General features: G+C 49.4%; 1 protein-coding gene across 1 annotated transcript in view; it reads right to left on the bottom strand.

Annotated features, from left to right (window-relative positions):
* UBE4B (ubiquitination factor E4B) overlaps positions 1 to 23,826 on the bottom strand; it is a 114,047-nt gene that overhangs the window by 63,935 nt on the left and 26,286 nt on the right. The window contains exons 2-3 of the mRNA XM_058675021.1: positions 17,972 to 18,158; positions 3,294 to 3,429 (exon numbers count right to left, since the gene is read on the bottom strand). Of these exons, the coding sequence (XP_058531004.1) occupies positions 3,294 to 3,429; positions 17,972 to 18,158 (323 nt within the window). The remainder of the gene's footprint in view (positions 1 to 3,293; positions 3,430 to 17,971; positions 18,159 to 23,826) is intronic.

Below are 23,826 nucleotides of genomic sequence, written 5' to 3'. Positions count from 1 at the left end.
CCTTCTCACATCTAAGTTATCAGCTTATTTTCCTTCTTAAAACTAATTTTTAAAAGTTGGGGCCTTCTGGTGTCACCACAGGTTGTTGGCTTTCTCAAAAAATCTGAGATGTCTAATTTCAGCCATGCTCGTAAAAGGCAGTGCCACAGGGAACTCCCATGCCAGCTCCTCCTTCTCGGCTCTGACCACGGCTACTCCACACCCTCGGGATTCCAGCGCCGACACTCCAACTGCCATTTCTTTCACAGACATTCTCGCTCTTCTGAGTGGAGGTTACACGTCTGTAATTTCACTGTATCCAGGTATAGATTTGACTTTGTTTCTCCAGTTTTGGATTTCCTGGGCATATCAAATCCAAAGATTCAAATCTATCAACTCTAGAAAAGTCTTACCCCTGGTTTGCCAATCTCGCATGGGAGCGCCCGAGTGTGGGAGGCAGCGGGTGATGGCTCAGGACCTGAGTGCCTGCCACCCATGTGGGAGGATCCACGTGAGTCAGTCACTCCTGGGCTCAGCAGGGCCCAGCTCTGGATGCTGTGAGCATCTGAGCAGCGAACCAGGACACTGAAAATCCATCTGCCTGCTTTCTTTCTCATTGTCTCATTCTTGGTTTTCAAATAAGTAAAAAACAAACAATCTCAGCCTTTATCTTTTTGATGGCAAATACAAGGGGACTTCAGAAAGTCTCAAACCAAAATTTAAAAAGTGGGTATTGGGCCCAGCACAATAGCTCAGTGACTAACTTCTTGTCTTGCAGGCCAAGAATCCCTTATGGACACTGATTCGTGTCCCAGCTGCTAAATTTCCCATCCAGCTCCTTGCTTCCACCCTGGAAAAGCAGTGGAAGATGGCCCAAAGCCTTGGGACCCTGCACCTGCATGGAAGATCTGGAAGAAACTCCTAGCCTGGGATCGGCTCAGCTGCAACCACTGCAGCTACTTGGGAAGTGAACCAGCAAATGGAAGATCTTTCTCTCTCCTTCTCTCTATAAATCTGCTTTTCCAATAAAAATAAGTAAATCTTTAAAAAAAAAAAGTAGTATATTTTAGTGCAAAATATTTTGAAATCCTAGGCCAGTCCTGTTGTGGCTTGCTTTATGCTGCACTCTGGTCCATGCATATCATGAAGTAACATAGTTTTCTCTTCATATTGCATTCTGGGTGGTTTCTTTGGGTCTCTCAATTTGTCAATTCTCACTTCTAATTGAATTTTCACTTCTAAAATTTGTATATGGGTGTTTTCCAAGTATGCTCACCTGTTTTCACAGTTGCTTGCTCACTATTCATCTTTTTAATTCCTTCTTGTTAAGAATGTATTTATGGGCCCGGCGGCGTGGCCTAGCAGCTAAAGTCCTCGCCTTGAAAGCTCCAGGATCCCATATGGGCACCAGTTCTAATCCCGGCAGCTCCGCTTCCCATCCAGCTCCCTGTTTGTGGCCTGGGAAAGCAGTCGAGGACGGCCGAAACCTTTGGGACCCTGCACCTGTGTGGGAGACCTGGAGGAAGCTCCTGGCTCCGGGCTTTGGATCGGCACAGCACTCGCCTTTGCACTCACTTGGGGAGTGAATCATCGGACGGAAGATCTTTCTCTCTGTCTCTCCTTCTCTCTGTATATCTGACTTTGTAATAAAAATAAAGAAATCTTTAAAAAAACAAAGAATGTATTTACGTTTTTTTTTTTTTTTTCAAGAAGCCTGCACAGATCTCCCACCTCTGACTCCCTCCCCAAATACCAGTACTGCCAGGGATGGGCCAGGACAGTGCCAGGAGCCGGGAACTCTGTCCAAGCCTCCCATGGAAGTAAGATACTCAAGTCCGTGAGCCATCACCTGCCGCCTCCCAGGGTGTGCGTCAGCAGGAAGCCAGAACCGGAAGCAGAGCCATCACCTGAGGCAGGAACTTGATAGAGGATGCAAGTGTGCTTCCGGGCGTCTCCAGTGCTGGCCCTTTATTTCCTTCGCTATGTAAGCATTTTATTTTGGGTCTTATATCTCATTTCCAGAACACAAAATCTTAAGCCTGGACAGTTTTGCTGCACCTGCTTTTGACGACTGTTACTCATGCTAACTATTCTCCAGACCAGTTTGTGCTTTATAATCAGGAACTCCTATCTCTTGGAATTTTTTCCTATGGAAATTCTCTAAAGAGTGGGATGATATATGTTCACTCTCCCTTCTGAATGTGCTATATCAGCCTATGTGGATTTCATTTCATGCAATTTTTGGCTCCTCTCTCCAAATCTCACTCATAGCATCAATCTAGACCCCCAAATCCACACAAAAGTCACTCAGTAGCTGCAAAACCTCAGAGTTGACTTCACTTTAAAAAAAAAAAAAAAAAAAAAAAAAGGCCCCAGCACAGCAGCCTAGTGGCTAAATCCTCGCCTTGAACACACCGGGATCCCATATCAGCGCTGGATCTATCCTAGCTGCTCCACTTCCCATCCAGCTCCCTGCTTGTGATCTGTGAAAGCAGTAAAAGATGGCCCAAAGCCTTGGGACCCTGCACCAGTGTGGGAGACCCAAAAGAAGCTCCTGGCTCTGGATTGGCTCAGCTCCGGCCATTGCAGTCATTTGGGGTTGAGCCAGCGGGTGGAAGATCTTTCTGTCTCTCCTTCTCTCTGTTAATCTTCCTTTCCAATAAATAAATCTTTAAAGAAAATCCTATGGCCAAAGCCAAAGAAATAAGAATATTGTTCTTGGATTATCGAATACATGTTTTTCTATTCGCTCTTGCCTCACGTGATCTCAGTGCAACCCTCCAAGCACCAAGGCTCACCAGTGCGTCCCCGCAGTCTCCATCAGGACACACACAAGACTCTGCCCGCCCCCGACAGAGGAGCTGGAAGCCACAGCTCTGAGCTGCCCAGGGAATAATGACATCACGCACTGGGCCAGCTATCATCCTCGTGCAGAGAGTACTTGCTCGACTAGGACACCCCAGCTCTCAAGGACAGGCAGAGTATCCAGCTTTCCTGTCTGAAACCTTGTAAACTTTAGCATTTCATTGCCCAGCACAATTTGGCAAATATGCTGGACATAAGTGTTCCAACATTGTGTTTATACAACAACAGCAAAAACAAGTTTCTTTACCTCTGATGACATTACTGTATAGAATATAAACACTGAGAAATGTATATAGAATTTTCCAAAATAATATCAAGCTTTTCCACGTAGTGGATGTGGCTCTGAATGGGCCTCTGGCTGGCACTTGCGGTCACTGCACTGGAGAGGAGGGAAGTGGGCCTCTCCCTCCCGGAAGCCAACAGCTCAGCAGGAGCTGGCTCTGCGTTACCTTTTCTCGGAGGAGACGCCGTCGATGTCCATGCTCTGGGAGCGGGAGAGGGACTGAGACTGGGTCTCCAGGCTGTTGGAGGGCGAGCTGCTCAGCGAGCTGACTCCCTCGCTGCTCTGGCTGCGGTGGGCCACTCCTACAGAAAACACACGAGAATGAGCCCCGGGCTCCGGCCAAGGCCACAGCAACACGCGCAGCCTGCATCAGGACACCCGGCCGCCACAGAATTCCCACCGGAAATGAAGGCTGGAAGAAATACTGAAATCACCGGAACAGTGGTCAGCATCGCAAACTGTCAGCTCAGCAACTGCTTCCAACAATTAAAACTGATTCCTTGTCGGTTCTCTCACCAATTCAAACTTCGCTCCCTAAACACAAATCAGCTTCTAAAACAGTCCAGACCCACCCCCCGCCCCTCTGCCCAGGCCGCCCCAACCCTCTCCATCCCAACTGGTGGCCTGCATGGCTCTGTAATTTCCTCACCTTGGTAACAAGTTAAAAAAAAACTAAAAAAAAAAAAAAAAAAAGGGCCCAGCACAATGGCCTAGCGGCTAAATCCTCGCCTCGATCCCGCCAGGATCCCATGCAGGCGCTGGTTCTTGTCCCAGTTGCTCCACTTCCCTTCCAGCTCCCTGCTGGTGGCCTGGGAAAGCAGTCGAGGACTGCCCAAAGCCTTCAGACCCTGCACCCGCGTGGGAGATGCAGAGGAATCTCCTGACTCCTGGCTTCGGATCAGCTCAGCTCCAGCCATTGAGACCACTTGGGGAATAAGCCAGGGAATGGGAAGATCTTTCTCTCCAATAAAAATACATAAATCTTCTTTAAAAATTAAAGAAAAAGATAGACCAGGACTAGACAGACACGTGTGACCCCAACAGGGACAGTATGGCATGGACGGCAGGAACTAGATGGCACACAGCTGTTCGCTCAAAACTGCTCCTATGCCATTGTAGGTTTGAAATGTGCATAATGAAGTCGAGAAAAAATGCAAATAGTCTTAACCAGGTGACCTCCTTCCCAAGGGCCCACGCCTGGCGACCGAGCATCTCGGAGGAAGCTGCGGCGCAGCGACACTGTCCCCCGACAGCGCCGGAGGATTCCAAAAGGCAACATCTCAGCTGAGGTCTTTCGAGATCATGCTTTTCACAGGGGAAAAAAAAAATTTTTTTCACTTATTTAATGGCAAGTAATAGAGCAAAGGGACACACACACACAGCTATTGGGTGCAGACAGTGACAGCCAGCACCCCCTAACAGTGGGCAAATGGAATGTGGCTGTGTACCCTATCCTCTGTTCACGGCTTGGGCGAGTCAGTGAAGATGTTATAATGTTTTTCATATTTCTAATTATGTACTCTCAGAAGATGTTAATGTTCTTTATATTTCTTTCAAAACAGTTCCTGGGGCCCGGCGGCGTGGCCTAGCGGCTGAAGTCCTCGCCTTGAACGCCCTGGGATCCCATATGGGTGCTGGTTCTAATCCCGGCAGCTCCACTTCCCATCCAGCTCCCTGCTTGTGGCCTGGGAAAGCGGTTAAGGATGGCCCAATGCTTTGGGACCCTGCACCCGCGTGGGAGACCCGGAAGAGGTTCCTGGTTCCCGGCATCGGATCGGCGCAGCACCAGCCTTTGCGGCTCACTTGGGGAGTGAATCAGAGGACGGAGGATCTTCCTCTCTGTCTCTCCTCCTCTCTGTAGGTCTGACTTTGTAATAAAATAAATAAATCTTTAAAAAAAAAAAAAAACAGTTCCTGAAGGTGGGGCCTAATAGCAATGAAACGTTAATTCCATCCTTAGGGAGAAGCCCTCAGTGTCTCCTGCCCTCCCTTCCTGCCCCCAGTGACTGGAGTTAATCAGGAGCGTTGCACTGTATGATAACACATTGTGCTGGGCACCTTCGGACTGACGGGAGGGTGAGAGCTGAAACCCCCTGACTAGCGCCACACAGCAGTGGCTCCTGGAGTGCAGCGGCAGCTGCTGTCGCCAAGCTGGGCAATGAAGACTCCTCCTAACATCCTATACTGGGTCCTGCGTGATCCCTCTCGCACTCCACAACACACACACACACACACACACACACACACACACACACACACACCCTTATCTAGCAGCTGGGTTCACTAACTAAATGCCTGCAACACACTGAGCCAAAAACTCCACCCTGGTCTCCCACAAGGGCGCTAGGGACCCAAGCGCCTGAGCATGTCCGGCTGCCTTCCTAGGCACATTAGCAGGAAGCTGGAGTGGAAGTAGCGCAGCTGGGACTCCAAAAAGCAATCCAATATGAAGCGGATGTCTCATATGGTAGCATTACCTGAGGCACAAAGCCTAGCATTTTTTTGTAAAGACTTACATATTTTACTTATAAAGCCAAGTTTCAGAGTGTAAAAGAAAACTTTTCCATACACTGATTTACCCCCCAGTTGGCTACAATGGCCATGGCTGGACCAGGCCAGGCCAGGCCAAGCCAACAGCCAGAAAATCGACCTAGGTCTCCCTGGGTGGAGAGGCCCAAACACTCCAGCATCGCTTGCGGACACTCCCAGGAGCAGACGGGGACGCTGGTGGGCAGTGCACAGCTTCCTAGTATTTCTGTAACTATTCCAACTCGACAATTAGCCTATTACCAACAACAACCAAAGCAATGTTTAGTCAGGTACAGGTAAGTCTCTCTCATTCTTTCAGACTGGCACATTCAAGGCAAAGACAAAAAAAAAAAAATCCTCAACTACTAGTTTCAGCAAAGTAAACTCACCACACTTCAATACACCTTCCTTTAGCACACTTAGGAATTTCTCACAGCAGTTCTCTGACTTGATTTAAAATACAAATTAAATTGCCACAACACATTAACAGCAAAACACATCAAAGCAAAAGAACAAACACTACTCGTTCCAACCCACAAGCACGCTCCTGGCACCCTCACGCTCTCTCCTGCCTTCCGTGAGAAGCTAAGGTCAGGTAGCCAGCTTTCCAGGATCACGGGTTCTCTGTTTCTTCCTTCAACTCCATAAAGCCAGACAATAAAGAGTTTTTTAAATCATCTGGGCCCGGCACAGGAGCCTAGTGGCTAAAGTCCTCACCTTGCATGTGCCGGGATCCCATATGGGCGCCAGTTCGTGTCCCAGCAGCTCCACTTCCCATCCAGCTCCCTGCTTGTGGCCTGGGAAAGCAGTCTATGACTGCCCAAAGCCTTGGGACCCTGCACTGCCTGCTAAACCTGGAAGAAGCTCCTGGCTCCTGGCTTGGGATCTGCTCAGCTCCAACCACTGCAGACATTTGGGGAGTGAACGAGAAAGGCTTCTCTCTGTAAGTCTGCCTTTCCAACAAAAATAAAATAAATCTTTTTTCAAAATATACATGGACAAAGGGCCCAGTGTTGTGGCACAGCAAGTTAAGCCACTGTCTGTAAAGTGGCATCCCATATCGAATCCACTCAAATTCCAGCTCTCCACCTCTGATTCAGATCCCTGCTAATGCACCTGGCAAAGATGGCCCAAGTGCCAGGAGCCCTGCACTAACATGGGAGACCAGGAAGAAACTCCTGGCTTCTGGCTTCACACAGGCTCAGAAGACAGATCTTTTCATGTCTCCCATGTGGGTGCAGGGCCCAAGCACTTGGCTCATCTTCGAATATTACCTTCTGAGGCCATTACTAGAGAGCTGGGTCAGAAGAGAAGCAGCTGGGACACCAACGGGCACCCAGCTGGGATGCTGGAGCGGCAGGAGGAGCAGTCTGGTATGCCACAGTGCAGAGCCGACTAAATAAAGCTTTACAAAGAAAGCAGCAGCAGCGGCTGCTTAGCGCAGCAATGACTGCTGGGGCGCCTGCGCCCGAGGACAGGTGCAAGTCCTGACTCCTCAGTTCTGACCCTGATTTCCACTAGTGTGAGCCTGGGAGGCAGCAAGTGATGGTTCAAGTACTTGGGTCCCTGCTGCTCACAGGGAAGGCACAGACTGAACTCTGGGCTCCTACCTTCAGCCTGCTTCCCCTGGCTACCACAGGCATTGGGGGAGTGAATCAGTGGCTTGAAGATCTCTACTTCTGCCTTTTCAACAGAATAATGAGAAATAAAATTTGAAATGCAATCAAGATAGCGATGTACCCCTTCCTGGCATAATTTGCTCAAGCATATTCTCTCTACAGCAATTATCACCATCTGACAGGAGTTCTGAGACTGTTTGTGTTCTGCCAGCAAACTTAAGCCACATGGGCTACAACAGAGCCTAACATGCGAAAGGTTTAAATAAATATGTGTTAGAGGAAGGCTGCCTGAATTCACTGCTAGCAGCCAACATAAACTAAAGCAGAAACCAGAGCAGTAAAACACATCCAACACAATCCTACTGGACAGGGATGCTCCTGGTTTTTAAAAAACATTAAAAAGCAACAGCGTCTGTCCTGCGGCATGAGCCTCAGCTGTGCTGTCCGCATCCAACAAAGACACTGCTTCAAGTCCAGGCTCCGCCTCTCATCTGCCTCTCTGCTAATAACCTGGCAAAGGAGGGCACAGGGCCCAAGTCCTTGAGCCCAAGAACTCACTTGGGAGACCTGGAAGAAGCTCCAGGCTCCTGGCTTTGGACTGGCCCAGCTCCAGCTGTTGTGGCCACTTGAGGACTGACCAGCAGAAGGAAGATCTCTCTATTATCTCTCAGTAAATCTGCCCTTCAAATAAGCATAAACTTTAAAAAAAAAAACCAATAAGCTTGATTTTTTTAAAGGAAGAAATTTTTTTTAAAGTACAAATGGCCTAAGGGGTTAAGCCACTGCTGGCAGCACTGGTATTGGATGCAGGTGCTGGTTTGAGTCCCAGCTGCTCAGCTTCCAATCCAGTCCCTGCTAACATGCCAGGGAAAGCAGCAGAGGATATATTTTGCATGAGAATGATTGATTGGATACCATTTGTATAAGAACAACTGATTGCCTATCCTTTGAATGGGAACAATTGATTGTACATACAAAACAAAGAAAGGTGGTTCCTCCCTAGGCTGGGAGACAGGAACTAGCTGACCAAGGGAAAAAGACTCTCTCTCCCTCTCTCTCTGCTCATAGGGAGTTGAGATGCAAATACCTCAAGCCCTCCTCCCCGTGCCTCTGTGACCCTGGTCTTTAAAAGCAAGATGCAGTGGGCAGTCCAGGTGCATTCTTTATCAGGGTCCATGGCACCAAGTCCATTGCTGCAGGACAGCGAACAGATGGTCCTACAGATTGGGCCCTTACATCACATGAAGACCAGGAGGAGGCTCCTGGTTCCAGGCTTCAGCCAGGCTAACTCCAACCAGTCACCGCAGCCATTTCAGGAGACAGCCAGCGAATGGAACACCTCTGTCTCCCTCACTCCCTCTCTCTCCCTGTAACTCAACCTTTCAAAAAATTTATTTATTTATGTATATACATTTGTATGTATGTATTTTTATTTTATGATACAATTCCATAGGCTCTGAGATTTTGAAGAACCTCAGTATCAAAATCCCAACCATTTGTTCATGGCTCATTGCTACTAAGAAACTGTGTGAGCTTGCAGGCCAAATGGCCTGTGTGACCATTAGCACTGATGGGTCCCAATTCTTATGAATCAAGGCACCTAAGTCTAGTTATCTCACAGTAATTGGGTGCTTGCCTTAGTTGCTGCAGGCATGGGCTCCATGGGAATGTGTGGTATTTCCCCTCACCTTGCAGGCTATTGTGCACTGCCCCTTCAAAACCCTATGAACATGCTGTTTGGGGAGTTGGTCTCAGCCTGGTGTGTCTCCGCCGCCCAGCAGCGGTGACACTAAAAACTCCGAGTCATACTCTTGGGGGTCCGGGAAAAGCTGGCAATCGGACCCTAAACTGCCAAAAGCGGCTGTGTTTAAAACCTTCTCCCTGCTGCTCCTGTCCCCATTGGTCTAAGCTTTCCTCCCCACTTCTCTCCGACACCCTTCCTCCCATATTTCTTCTCATACTTTCTGCTCCATATCTCCATTCTTGTTTACTGCTTCTGTCTGTATCCCTCTTTTCTACTTTCTCTTCAGCACCCTTCCTCCCGCCCGTTCTCCTTCTCCCTCGTCCCGTCTTCTGTCCCTCCGTCCCAGTCCGTCGGTCTGTCGTCTTCCTGTTTCAGTCCCTCCGTCCGTCATCCCAGTCCTCCATCCCTAGCCTAGCTTTTACCGGCTACTTTTATATAGTTCTCCACCAATCACTTCTCCCCGTGGGTCCACTTGGCGCTACGTGATAGGCCAGTAATCACAGCGAGAGCATTAGCCTATCCCTGTGACTTCCTGTTTACCTGCTGGTGAGACCAAGCCCACCTCCTGGCCCTGGGCCAGCCACCATCTTGCGACGGCCCCTATCAATCCTGGAGCGGCTTCAGCACCCCGCACCCCACACTGGTGGGACATGCTCAGCTGGAATAAACCATCCTTGTGCACTTGGATCGACTTTAGACTCCTGGTGATTTTTGGGGATCTCAAAATCTGGGCACAACAATTTTACTTACTCCTTCCCAAATTCCCTCACCTCCACCGATTTCCCCTTTTATTATAATAGTATTGTTCTTCCTAAGCAGTCGTAAGTCCATCACCCTGCTTTACCAGGAGGTACGCAGGGGGTATGCACAATGGCAGAGTCCAGCATCCTATTGTTTCACTGGGAGTCCATCTCTGATACAGAAGTAGAGATGCACACTGCAGTGGATCCTCACATCTGGATGTGACACTCTCCCTTAGTTACTGCACATCCCCTTCAATGAAAAGCCACAAAACAAAATCAACAACAGGAATAAAGTGTAAAAAATTTACAACACCATGAAGCAAAACAACATACTACTGAATGACCAATGTGTCACTGAAGAAATGAAAAAGCAAATAAAAAACCTTCTTGGAGAAAATCATGCTACTGTAAGACCTATGAGTCAGTGAAGAAATAAGAGAAAAAACTATTTTGAAGAAATGAAAATAAAAACAAAAATATCAAAACCCATAAGTTGCAACAAAAACAGTATGGACAGGGCTATGATTCTTATATTTTGCATGAAGGTTGCCTTGTATTAGAGAGAACATGATATTTGTCCATTTGGGGTTGATTTATTTCACTGAGCATAATGGTTAGTTTGGGACCATCTGATTGCAAATGGTAGAATTTCATTATTTTAAATGGCTGAGTAGCATTCCATGGAGTAGACGTACCAGTTTCTTTAAGCACTCCTCTTTGAACAGAGATCTGGGTTCTTTCCATATCTTTGCAAATGTAGATTGTGCTGCTGTAAATATGGGATTACAGACCTCACGTGTAGATTTCATTTCCTTCGGATCCAGTCCCAGCAGCGGGACAGCTGGCTCGTATGGCAGTCTATTTTCATTCTCTTAGCACTCTTCACACTGACTTCCACAGTGGTTGCACCAACCTACACTGCCACCAACAGTGAAGGAGGGTAGCTTTCTTCCTACATCCAGGCCAGCAGGTGTTTAGTAGCGTTCAGAATGAGGCCAGTCTCCCTGGAGTTAGGTGGAACACAAATGTGCTTTTCATTTGTATCTCCCTGACAACTAGGAAGCCAGAGCAGCTTTTCATGTGTCTGCTAGCCATTTGAATTTGTTCTTTTGAAAAATGTCTGATCATTTCCTTCTCCCAATTTTTCACTGGGACATTTGCTTTGCTCTTCTCCCTGTGCCCAGCAGGAGTAGCAGCCATTTTCAAACACTTTGAGCACTCCCCTGCCCCCCTCGGCACTGTAAACCAGGAAGGAAAACAAGTGTCCGGCGCTGTGTGGCCACCGGAAGCCCGAAGCGTAAACGTGGAGGACACATGAGCCAGTCACCAGAGAGAAAAGCACTGTAACACACATGGATATTGCATATTACATATGCACATGTATGGTTTCAAGCTTTAAAAAGCTTCATTTTAGAGGCATTATATAGAAACTTTGTTCTCTCCCCAAATGCCCTTAACAGCAAGAATCAGGGCCTGGAGTTGAAGGTAGGGGTGGGACATGCAACCCAGGACTCTCCTGTGGACAGAACGCACTTGAACCCCACTGCTGCTTCCCAGGGAGTGCACTGGGAGACAAGCCCAGGCACGCTGCTGTGAGAAACCGTGTTAACCGCCAGGCTAAATGCCAGCAGCACCACGATACTGTCACAAGCAGTCACTTAGGCCAAACCCAGAGCAAAATGGAGCTGAACGCCTTGAAGGAGTGTCCCCTTGCCTGTGCTTCTGGAACCACCTTTACAATGACAGCAACAACTGCAGCGTGCCAGGAAGAACACGTCTGCAGGATGGCTGCCCAGCAACTGCCGACTCTAGCTGGATCCGTGCCACCTTGCTACCAACAACGTTTTGCTCTGTTAAAACTCCGCCTTCCTTTGCCTTCCTGCCTCTGTCCGTGGCACACAAAGCACGCACACCCCAAAGATAATCTGTTCATTCCCCAACCAGCTCACTCTTCTTTGCAGAGCCTTTCTCCCCGCTGCCACTTGAGGTTAGCATCACAATTCAGTAAACCAATGAGGAAGTATCTGGAGCTGGTGGTGTGGTACAGCAGGTTAATCCCTCTCCTGTGATGCCACCATCCCACATGGGCATCCCATCTGGGTACCTGCTGCTCCATTTCAGATCCAACTTCCTGCTAAGCAGTGGACAATGGCCCAACTGCTTGAACCCCTGCCGCCCACAGGAAAGACTGGCTTCAGCCTGGCCCAGCCTGTCTTCTCAGCCATTTGGGGAGTGAACCAGTAAAATCACCTCTCTCTTCCCCATAACTCTGCCTTTCAAATAAATACAGAAACTGGTTTAAAAATAAAGGAGCTGAGAATGGTAAATGTAAAAATCAGTATACAGTGACCTGCTGGTGAGAAGGAGTGTGGAGACAAGGATTCCAGGCAGGATTCACAGGTATTACTTAACCTTATCATGTACCACTCGGGTATTTTGTAACAATTTTACTTTATGATTTAGAATAAAATGGACTTGAAATTCTGTTCAGAACACCAGGAGAAAACAGACAGACCAAATGCAAAAAAGGAAAAAATGAAAACACTTATAAATGCTGTTCAATTGGAATTCAATTCTTATTTTCATCTGACATTTCCGACCCAGTTACGCAGGTGTACGCACACTGAGTCTGCAGTGGCTTTCGTGTGAAGGACCAGGGAGGACTGACGGCCTTCCTGCACAAATAAACCCCAGCCCAGAATGTAAGAGGAGAGACTGCGAGGCAAAAGCAACTAGAAAACATGAATGTTCAGTTCCTGAAATGGGGTCCTGGGAGGTGCCAACGCTGGTGGTGTCTGCGAGAAGCCCGACACCGAGATGTCCAGTAGGCCACTGCATGTATAAGGTGGGGCTCAAGACAGGAACCGAGGACTCCCCAAAGCAGAGGCAGCAATGACGCCAGGAAGCTAGGTGACATCACTAACAGGATGGACATGACGGAGAGAACAGCCACCAGATCCTGCATCCTCCCGGTCAGACGTCAGGGAATGAGAAGAAATCACGCCAAGCGTAAACAGGCCCAGACGGAGGGCGGATGGGCGCCGGCAGTGTGCTTCAGGAGAACCGGGGGAGGTCACAGGGCTCGACACCAGCCCTCGACAAGCAGGCAGCCAAAGTGGCTCTGACGGCTTCCTGACCCACAGTCAGCTCCACCAAGGGCACAAGGATAGAGCAAGGGGACAGAGGGGACTGCAAGACGGCAGGGACTGAGGCCAACAGAGCTCCTTTCTTACTGTATCCATCTACTTGGGAGGCAGAGAGAACAAGAACGCTTGACCTCTGGCTCACTCCTCAGATGCACATCACTGCCGAGGAAGGGCGGGGCCACAGCTGGCGGCTCACTCAATCCAAGCACACGCCTCCTGGGCTGTAACTACTGTCTTGCAGGTACACTGAGCAGGCTTCAGGAGGTGCAGCCAGGAACCGCACCAGGCATTCTGACACAAGACGTAAGGTATGTTAACTAAACTAACTACCCACTCGAAGCTGGCATTGCGGGCACCGCAGTCAAGTGCATTACGCCAGCACCTGCAACGTGGGCATCCCGCATAGGCATGCCTGGTGGAAGCATTTCCAATGCTGCTCCTCAGGAGTGTTCCTGGGAATGGGCAGGTGATTGCTCAGGTGCTGCTCCTCAGGAGCGTTCCTGGGAATGGGCAGGTGATTGCTCAGGTGCTGCTCCTCAGGAGCGTTCCTGGGAATGGGCAGGTGATTGCTCAGGTGCTGCTCCTCAGGAGCGTTCCTGGGAATGGGCAGGTGATTGCTCAGGTGCTTGGGTCTCTGCCACCCATATGGGGGAGAGCCGGTCAAGTTCTGGGATGGCTCCTGGCTCCAGCCTGCACCAGCCCTCACCGTTGTGGTTATCTGGGGGAGTGAAGCAGATGGAAATCTCTCTCTCATAGTTTCACTGCCTTTCAAGTAAATATATATCTTAAAAAAAAAAAAAGACACTACCAAGAGTTATCTCTTTAAACTTCCATGAGAGACACTGTAACAGCATATAAGGGAGCTGTTCAAGACAACCCACTTCAGACAGGAAGTCTGGTAGGGAGCTGGAGGCGTGAAGGCTCTGAGCAGCTGCAGGGGTCAGCTTCAGGGGCAGGGGTAGCTCCCTGGAACAAGAGCGAGGCATATGGGCAGCTGGCCAGAAGGACGAGGTGAGGCAGCTACCAGGCGTCCTCTTCTGCCTGTCTCAGCTTCCTCGATGAGATGGGGAGCCTGGGTGCACGCAGCAAGAGGGGTTGCGTCCAGGGGGATAGACGCAAAACCAACTGCGGGACAAATAGAAGCTATGCTACAGCCGCCTGCCTGTATGAGGGTCCCACGTTAGTCTGATCATCAAACGGGTCAGTGTGGTTCTTTCTCCAGAGCTAGGCACGTAGGGCAGGGCAATTAACCAGGACCACGGCTTCATCAAATGAGTAAGACAAGGTGAGTGAGAGGCTCTAACCCAGACAAATTCCAGACAGCCTGGTGCAGCCCGATCATGGTGAGACCAGGAAAAGATGAAATCACCACCAGAATTCTTAATCTCGCAGCTCTGGCAGACCACTGCGGCTGCGCAGACGAACAGGAGCCGTTCCACGCACATAGTTCATTAACACAAGCTTTGGACTGTACTACTCTTTATAGGTAACAGGATTATGTCATGTATGAATATATAATGTGTGTGTAAATGATATTATATTACAGTATTCACAAGTGGAAAAGTCCATTTGGATGCCCAACAATAAGAACAGAAAACATAAAGCCCATTCTGCAATACTTTTTTCCCTTCATTTTTCTGTATTATTAAGCATTTTCTCTTTGTATATTCCACTTTTTTTTTTCTTTTTTTGTTCTTTTTGGAAAGACAGAGATAGTCAACAAACTGGTTCACTCCCCAAATGCCTCCAGCAGCTGGGACAGGGCCAGGCAGAAGCCAGGACACTTGAACTACACCCAGGACTTCCATGCAGGCAGAAGAGACTCAAGTGCTGGGGTCTTCATCTTCTGCTTCCAGGGAGCCCATCAGCAGGAAACTGGACATCGGAAAACAACCAGGACTTGAATTCAGGCCGCTGAGCTGCAATGCAGGCATCCCAAACAGCACCTTCACCCCTGCGCCCAACACCTGCCCCTGCAATCACTTCTCGTAACAAATCAACCCAGATGAAGGGATGTGGAGCAGGCATCGGCCGGCAGGTTTAAAACGGTGACTAAGATGCCCTGCGGCTCAGTGCCCAGCTCCAGCTCCTACGAATGCACACTCCTGAGGCAGGGGTGATGGCCTCCAGGGGGCAGACAAGGACTACTGCTCCAGCTCTGAGCTTCTGCAGGCACATCCATGTCACATCAGGCGTTTAAGGGGCTGACCAGCACATGGGCATTCTCTCTAACAACAACAAAAAGAGATCAAGCAAAACGGACAGCCAGGGAAGAGCACGTTAAATAACTGGAACTAAAGACCAAGCATTAGGGATGATGGTCAGTGCAGTCTCCTAAAAGTTCCTTTTTCATAACCAAAGTGTTAAGAAAGTGTAAAATAGCACTTGGCACGATAGCCTAGTGGCTAAATCCTACGCTTGCACATACTGGATCCCATATGGGCGCCGGTTCTAATCCCGGCAGTCCCACTTCCCATCCAGCTCCCTGCTTGTGGCCTGGGAAAGCAGTCGAGGATGGCCCAATGCCTTGGGACCCTGCATCCAAGTGCACCCTGGGCAGCCACCTGGGAAGTGAACCAGCGGATGGAAGATCTTTGTCTTGGACTCTCCTCTCTGTAAATCTACTTTTCCAATAAAAATAAACAAATCTTTTAAAAAATTATAAAATGGGATCAGCCATTTATTTTACAAAATAAACTTTTAACAACCAAAAAATTATAATAATTATAATAGTGACAAGATTATGTTTGATAGGGGCCAGCACAGTAGCTCAACAAGCTAATCCTCCACTTTACAAGCACCAGCACCTCATATGGGCACCAGTCATGTCCCAACTGCTCTACTTCGCTTCCAGCTCCCTGCTCAAAGCCTGGGAAACCAGTAGGGACCCTGCACCCACATGGCGACCTAGAAGAAGCTCCTGGCTCCTGACTTCTGATCAGATCAGCTCCAGGAAGGCTGGTCATAGGGGGAGTGAACCAGCGGATGGAAGATTTTTCACTTTATAAAGTTCCCTTTAATAAATAAATATATAAAAATTTCTAAGAAAATTGTTGATAGAAAAGTTCATTTAATACTGGCAATGAACCAAAGTGCTGGTCTGGAGCAGACTGGAGTCCGACCGGTCCTAGGCAGCCACAGTGAAGCACAGCAAAACAGCAGGCTGCCGCGGATCCTGGGGTCCTGGGGTCCTGGGGCCTGGGAGCCTGAGGCTGGGGTCCTGGGGGCCTAGGGGTCTGGGGGCCTAGGGGTCTGGGGGCCTGGGGGCCTGGGGGCCTGAGGCTGGGGGCATGGGGTCCAGGGGGCCTGAGGTCCTGGGGGCCTGGGGTCCTGGGGTCCGGGGATTCTGGGGTCCTGAGGCTGGGGTCCTGGGGTCTTGAGGTCCTAGGAGCCTGAGGCTGGGGGCATGGGGTCCTGGGGCCCTGGGGTCCTAGGATCCTGGGGGCCGGGGGTCCTGGGGGCCTGGGACCCCCACTGATGGTTTTCAGCGTTGCCAAAACACCCAGGCTAAAATATCCCATTGGTCCCAGGCGTAACAGGTACCAGGGACCAGAGTGCATTCCCTGGCATCAGAACACACGGTGCACATGGTAGCACCTCCTACGCTGATCCCTGTGCAGAGCAGAGCAGAGCAGAGTGTCACCCCGTTCAGACATGAAGGACGTTGGCCTGCTCTCCCATACACCAGCTAAGGCTCTTGGTGCAGCATCAAAACACCAGCGACTTATTGGAGTGACAATGACACTGCAAGGGGACGTGGCCATCTGCCTACTTGTCAATCTAACGTCCCCTCCCCCAGGCTGTTCTCCCCCTGACACGGGCTTGGAGTGGGGTAACCTGTAACCTCGCCAGGCTCTCAAGGCAGAAATCTCTCACTCTTCTCTCTGTCCACTTCATCCTTGAACGTGTTTCCATGATTTCCTCACTTTTTAAATAAAGTTAACAACAAAAACAATTCACTCAAGAGACTTTCAAATATACAGCAGGAATCATCAGCTGACCAGGGACAGTTCCAGGTATTACCCATAAACTTATTATTATTATTAAAGATTTGTTTGTTTGAAAGTCAGAATTACAGAGAGAGAAGGAGAGGCAGAGATCAATCTTCCATCCATGGGTCACCCAACGGGCCACAATGGCTGGGGCTAGCCAGGCTAAAGACAGGAGCCAGGAGTCAGGAGATTCTTCCAGGCCTCCCACAGGGGAGTAGGGACCTAAGCACTTGGACTGTCTTCTGCTGCTTACCCAGGCCACTAGCAGGGAGCTGGATCGGAAACGGAGCAGCCAGGACACAAACAGAAACCCATATGGGATGCCAGCATCACAGGTAGTGGCTCTACCTGCTACATCACACCATTGACTCTGAACTCACCTATTATAAAGAAATATCCCTTCTATTATACTGAAATAGTTGTCAATGTGATTGTTATAAAGCATCAGGTAAAGTGTGATGCCCTGAAATTTTAAACAAAATGTTCTGCATCAATGCTGAATGACAACAAGGAATTTCACAGTTACCGTAAGATTTGCCATTTGCAATATTTCAATTTTGCATTTTTGGATTATCCAATCTCAGGGAAATTTACTAAAAGAAACATCAACTTGCCAAAGGTGAGTCCTGAATCCATTTGGGGTTGGGGGTGGGACAAACACAGGGGGCTGGCACTGTGGCACGATGGGTTAAGCTGCAGTGTGTAACACCAGCATCCCATATCGGACCCCTGCACCCACATGAGAGGCCTGGCAGGACCCTGACTGCTGCAGCCATTTGGGGTGAGTCAGCAGACACCAGATCTCTCTGTCTCTTCTCCCTCACTCTGCAACTCTGCTTTCAAATAAACAAACAGATCTTTAAAAAAGAAATAAGTTATGGAAAACAATTAATAGATGGTTATCAAAATGAACAGACAGGACAGTAACAATAGACACTGCAATAATCTTTAAGCCACCGTTTTGGGATTTTCAACTGACGCCCACTGTGTTTTCACCTGCCATTAACTGGGCCCTTAACACAAAGCAGAAAACAGAAACACCAGCGTGTCCCAGGTAGGACCAGGGCTTACCTGCTGCACCTATCGGGGAGGTAGCTGGGGTCATGTTGTGGACACTGAGCCCAAGGCCCTGGGAAGGAGCTGGGGCTGAGGCGGCGATGGGAGGCCCCGGAGGGTTCTCCCTCTGCGGAGAGGTGAGCGGGGTGGTCGGCTGGGAGGTCTGTCCGCCAGCAAGTCGTGCAAGGCGCCTCCGACGAATCTACAACACAAGAGCAGAGCAGTCCGTCACTAAGCAGTCACGCCCAGTGCCGCTCACGGAAAACATTATCGGTAACAGAGCCAGAACTTGGCAGCTATAAATAAACACGCCTCGCGAAGGGACCAGTCACTCGAGAGAAAAACCCGGCACACTGGTGTTCCTGTAGGCTCCCAAAGACTTGCGTGTTTTAAAGGCAGAGTTACAGCAGGATTAACTGTTAGTTCACTCTCCCAAATGGTTCCAATGGCCGGGCCGTGGCCAGGATGAAGTCAGAAGCCTGGAACTCTCCTCTGGGTCTCCCAAGTGGGTGGCAGGGGCTCACACGCTGGGACCATCTTTCATTGCCTTCCCAGGCACATCACCAGGCACATCACCAGGGACGGGAAATAGAGCACCAGGCATTCAAAACCAGCGTTCACATGAGATGTTGGCATCATGGGCAGACACTAAGCCCACTGGACCACCACACTGGCCCCTCCCAGCTCACTTTTTAAAAACACATCATAATTTCTTGGTCACCTGTTTATGGCACCTCCTCAGCTGACAAAGGAATTTCCCGGTTTCAAACACATAAAACTGCACTTGTTCACTTTCAATAGGCAGGCTTTAAAAAAAAAAAAAAAAAAAAAAAGAGTTTGGGCCAGCACGAAGGCTTAATTGGCTAATACTCTGCCTGCAAGCACCGGGATCCCATATGGATACTGATTCATGGCCCAGCTCCTCCACTTCCCACCCAGCTCCCTGCTTGTGGCCTGGGAAAGCAGTCGAGGACGGCCCAAAGCATTGGGACCCTAACCCTGTACCCATGTGGGAGAGCTGGCTTTGAATCAACTCAGCTCTGACTATTGTGCCAATATGGGGAGTGAACCAGCAGATAGAAGATCTTTCTTTCTGCCTCTCTTCTCTGTAAATCTGTCTTTACAACTAAATATAATAAAGAAATAAAATCTTTAAAAATTTCTAATTCAGTAATAAAAAGCAGATACACAAAGATACAAATTTTACTATCAATTCTAGCAGCAAAAATGATAAGGTTGTTTTCATCTGTTTTCAACAAACACGTGACCTCCAGAGTTGCTGAGTGATGAGAGACCCGCTCCATGAGACCCACCATCACAGGAGCCTTCCTCCACACCTCCCTGGCCACATTGCACTCACCCCCTACCGCCCCAGGCAGCGAGAACAAGGCATTCTGAGCCGGCTGCTGAAGCTAAGCAGGCCTCAGGCGAGACATGGAGCACCCGGGAGGTCACGTTCTTTCCATCACCAATAAGGAGGACGAGAAAATTCCATGGTGACAACTGCTCACGGGGCTGGCCTCATCTGCACTAAGGATCGGCCTGTCATTCTGACCCTGTGGAAAGCCTGCTCCCAGTCTCATTTTCAGCCATTCAGAGAAAAGTGTCCTACTCTTGAGGAGAGGTCAGAACCTCATCCTGGTGGCCCAGGCACACACACCAGTCAACAACCTTACACTAAACCCTAAGTCCTAGCGGTCAGTCACTTGTCCACTCAACTGGACAAAAAGGATTAGGTCTTATTTTATTTACCTAATGAAAACTTGTGTAGCACTTGCTAACTTCTAGCAGTGTCCCAAGCACTTTACAGGCATTTGTCGACGGAACCCTTACAGCAACCCACTTACACATGTACTCACATCATGTCCACTTTACACATGGACAAACCAAGGCACAGAAAGGTCAGACACACTGCCTGACTGGGAAGTAGCAGAGGTGTCATATGAACGCTTCCCTGAGTGGCCTGGGGACCTTGAGGATTACCCAAGACCTTCTCAAAAGTCTGGGAGGCCCAAACCTTCCTTTTTCATCCTCATTTTGGCACAGGAGCCCAGAGGATATATGGCATGCAACATGCAATTTTGCAAGAAAAAAATCCAATTTAGAAATAACAGAATACAGGGCCCAGCGCGAGAGCGTAGTGGCTAAAATGTCCTTGCTTTGCACGTGCCAGGATCCCATATGGGCGCCAGTTCTAACCCCGGCAGCCCCGTTTCCCATCCAGCTCCCTGCTTGTGGTCTGGGAAAACATTCAAGGACGGCCCAAAGCCTTGGGACAATGTACCCGTGTGGGAGACCAGGAAGAAGCTCCTGGCTGCTGGCTTCGGATCGGCTCAGCTCCAGCCGTTGCGGCCGCTTGGGGAGTGAATCATCGGACGGAAGATCTTCCTCTCTGTCTCTCCTCCTCTCTGTATATCTGCCTTTCCCATGAAAATAAATAAGTCTTAAGAAAGAAAAAAAAGAAAAGAAAGAAATAAGAGGGTTCAGACATTAACCAGATCTGAGAAAGTAAAAACAATGTTACTCTTACTAAATTTGTTTTGGAAGCTGTACTTACTTTCATTTAAAAATTTTGCTACTTTTTCTTAAGAACTAGTATGTATTTCTTAAATGCAGTTTCCAATTCTAGTGATCAGTAGACAATACCCACCCAGAAAGAAGCTCTTTGGGACCCCCACTATTTGGAAAGTGAGGGGAGGAGTGCCGAGACCAAAGCCTCTGGGGACACCTGCACCCCACCATGCCGCCTCTGTCCCATCCACCTTTTGCTTCCAAGTCCAGCACAGCCTGCGGGTCTACACCCAGTGCTGCCACCTGAACTGAACACAGCATGGACAAAGTGACCATCTCCCTAAATCATCCAAGGAGAACTAGAGAGGAGGTGAAAGGAAATCACTGAAAGAACTTAAGACTTTCTCTCATGAACAAAGCCTTGGGAGCCTGCACCTGCGTGGGAGACCCGGACAAGCCCTGGCTCCTGGCTTCGGATCCGCTCAGCTCAGCTGCGGCCACTGCAGCCATCTGGGGAGTGAACCAGCAGATGGAAGGTCTCTGGCTCTGCTCCTCTCCCTCTTTCAAATGAGTAAATCTCAAAGAAGTAAATAATTTTTTAAAAAAAAGCAAGTAAAAAAATCTTGTCAATCTTGAGACCGGTGGCATGGATTCAGAGAAACCAATGACACCGACCCAGCGGGCTGGGACCAGTCAGAGCACGCAGGGCAGTGGGTTTAACCAACCTGGAGTTTGCCAGACAAGTAGGTGAGAGAGAGAGGGAGTGGAGGTGCACACAGAAGAGTGACAACAGTGGCAGCTCACGGAGCCCACCCTGACAGAGAGACCCAGGGCCGTGGCTGCAGTGAGCACTGACCCAGCAGAGCTCCTCGTGACACTGGGTGACAATGGGACGTGGGTCAGCAGAGTGACCTGAAGTGAACCTACATCCAGCAAGAAGCCCAGGTGCAGGGGCCACTGTGGAAACCGGAGGAGCTTGTGATGCTGGGCTGGGAGAACTGGTAACTGCCATTTCTGCAGCTGGCACACATCTCTCCACAGCGCTCCCAGCAGGCTCTCATCGCTAAGCATGGTGCTTCAGGTAATGGACCCCAAGAGCTACAGGCAGGCAAAGGTAATCGTGCCACATCCCTACGCTGCAACTGCTGGAGTAACCCCGAGAACTAGTGCCATCCGCAAGACCGTCACCAGGACAGCGAGCCAGGGACGCCAGGTGTCAGAGCTCAGATCAGCAGATCACCTGCAGGAAATGTAAAAATAAAAAAGGGTCAACTACAACAGGAACTACTCATTAGTCAGGATGGGGACTGCCCTCGGTGGGGAGGACATTTGGCTGCTAGGCCAGGTCTTGGCTCCCCAATTCACTCAGATGGTTAAACTACATTTTTTTTTTTTAAGATTTAGTTTATTTTTACTGGAAAGGCAGATATACAGAGAGGAAGATCCTCCATCCATTGATTCACTCCCCAAGTGACCACAACAGCTGGAGCTGCACCGATCCGAAGCCAGGAGCCAGGAACTTCCTCCAGGTCTCCTACATGGGTGCAGGGTCCTAAGGCTTTGGGCCGTCCTTGACTGCTTTCCCAGGCCACAAGCAGGGAGCTGGATGGGAAGTGGAGCTGCTGGGATTAGAACCTGCGCCCATATGGGATCCCGGTGCAATCAAGGTGAGGACATTTTAGTCATAAGGACATTTTTGCTGCTAGGCCACCGTGCCGGGCCCAAACCTCATACTCTTATGTTAACAGTTAAGAGATTAATATCAGTATATCAAGGGAAGAGCCTTGACCCACTTGTCTAGGATGGGGTATGCCGGTGGAGGCCTCTCTCTCTCTCTCTCTCCCTCTCTGTCTCCCACCCCTCCTTGTGAGGTTTCCTCAGCAAGTGTCCCACTGCAGTATCACAAGCCAGAACACACCAACTGCATCCTGAACAGTGCACCTCCAAAACCTTGGCCCGAAATTACCCTTCGTCCCTCGGAGCAGCTCTTCTCGGGAGTTTCACAGTATGGAATAGCCAACAAAGCAGCACACAGCCGGAGTCTCAGTGTGGTCCCTACCACCTGCTACCTGGATGGGCCCCTAGGAGGGCCCATTTCCTCCCAGAGGTCACCAACCTCACCTGCTCCCCACCTCTTCTCTCAGTCCCTACGTCCCTGTGCTGTCTGGCCACCATCCCAGACCCCAGGCTTCCTGAGGGCCAGGGCACTGCCAGCTTCCTCTGATGGATGCCCGCATCCAGCCCGGTGCCCGGCCCAGAGCAGGTGTTCTCCAACGACCTGCTGAGTGAAGGAACAAGGAAAAGAAACACTAGAACAATTAATTTGATTCCCAGAATTAGCTTTTTATTATATAATATGATCGTGACCTTGGAAAGGATGCACTTTGTGGAAAAAAAAATTTGAATTCACTTACACTGGAGAGAGGTCAACTAGAGCCTGAGATGAAGAATTCAGAAACAGAACAAACGCCTTGACTCACTGTCGCACAAGCCTGAAGGCAGGCAGCTGTTCAAGGAGAAAGATTTCGCAGTCTTTACTGCCACCATCCCATACAAACATAATTAAGAAAAAAAAATGGGGAAGAATAAAGACTTTATAAAACATGCTATGGAACACTGAGCAGGAAGGAAGAATTAGGGGAGCCCAGGGCACAGAGGTACAGGACAAGGCAGGTGAACCTGTCGTGCCCTCCTCCAACAGGAGAGGCAACAAACAGGTGGAGAGGGCCCTGTGGGGCCAGAGCAGTGCTGTTCGGAGGAACAATAGCCTCCAGCGAACTGTCCACCTTCTCTAATGGCGGCCACTCACAACTGGTTTAGCAACCTGAGGCCCTGGCATAGCTGAACAAGAAACTCCCACCAGACCAGCTCCGTGCACGCAGGGGACAAAGGCTCACTGCCTGAGCTGAATTTGAAAGAGATGAGGCCAGGGCAGCCCTTTGGTCTCAAGCTGAAGTGGCCCACACTCCACGCCAGTGTCAGAATTTGACAGCCACGGCCACGTGAGTCCATTCCCAGCTAATGCTATCCTGGGAGGCAGCAGCGATGGCTCATTGACCCAGTTCCCAATACCCACATGCCAGACCTGGGTTGAGTCTGTGGTTCCTGGCTCAGGCCTGGCCCAGACCTGGCCACTGTGGGATCTGGGCAGTAAACTGGCAGAGGGAAACTCTGTATCTCTTATACAAATAAACGAAATTCAATTATTTTAAAAAAGAGACATGATCTCACTTCCATCACAAACAGAACATTTTATATAAATACATGTGTGTGTACAACTAGGCCCAATATACCAAATGCCAATATATCAAAATATTAACATTTTCTCTTACAGTATCCTATGTTTTCACACTAAGTGC

The sequence above is a fragment of the Ochotona princeps genome, chromosome 2 (genome assembly GCF_030435755.1).
Source record: "Ochotona princeps isolate mOchPri1 chromosome 2, mOchPri1.hap1, whole genome shotgun sequence".
Lineage (NCBI taxonomy): Eukaryota > Metazoa > Chordata > Mammalia > Lagomorpha > Ochotonidae > Ochotona > Ochotona princeps.
The sequence above is the reverse complement of the archived record's forward strand: the minus strand, read 5'-3'. Positions and strand labels throughout refer to the sequence as shown.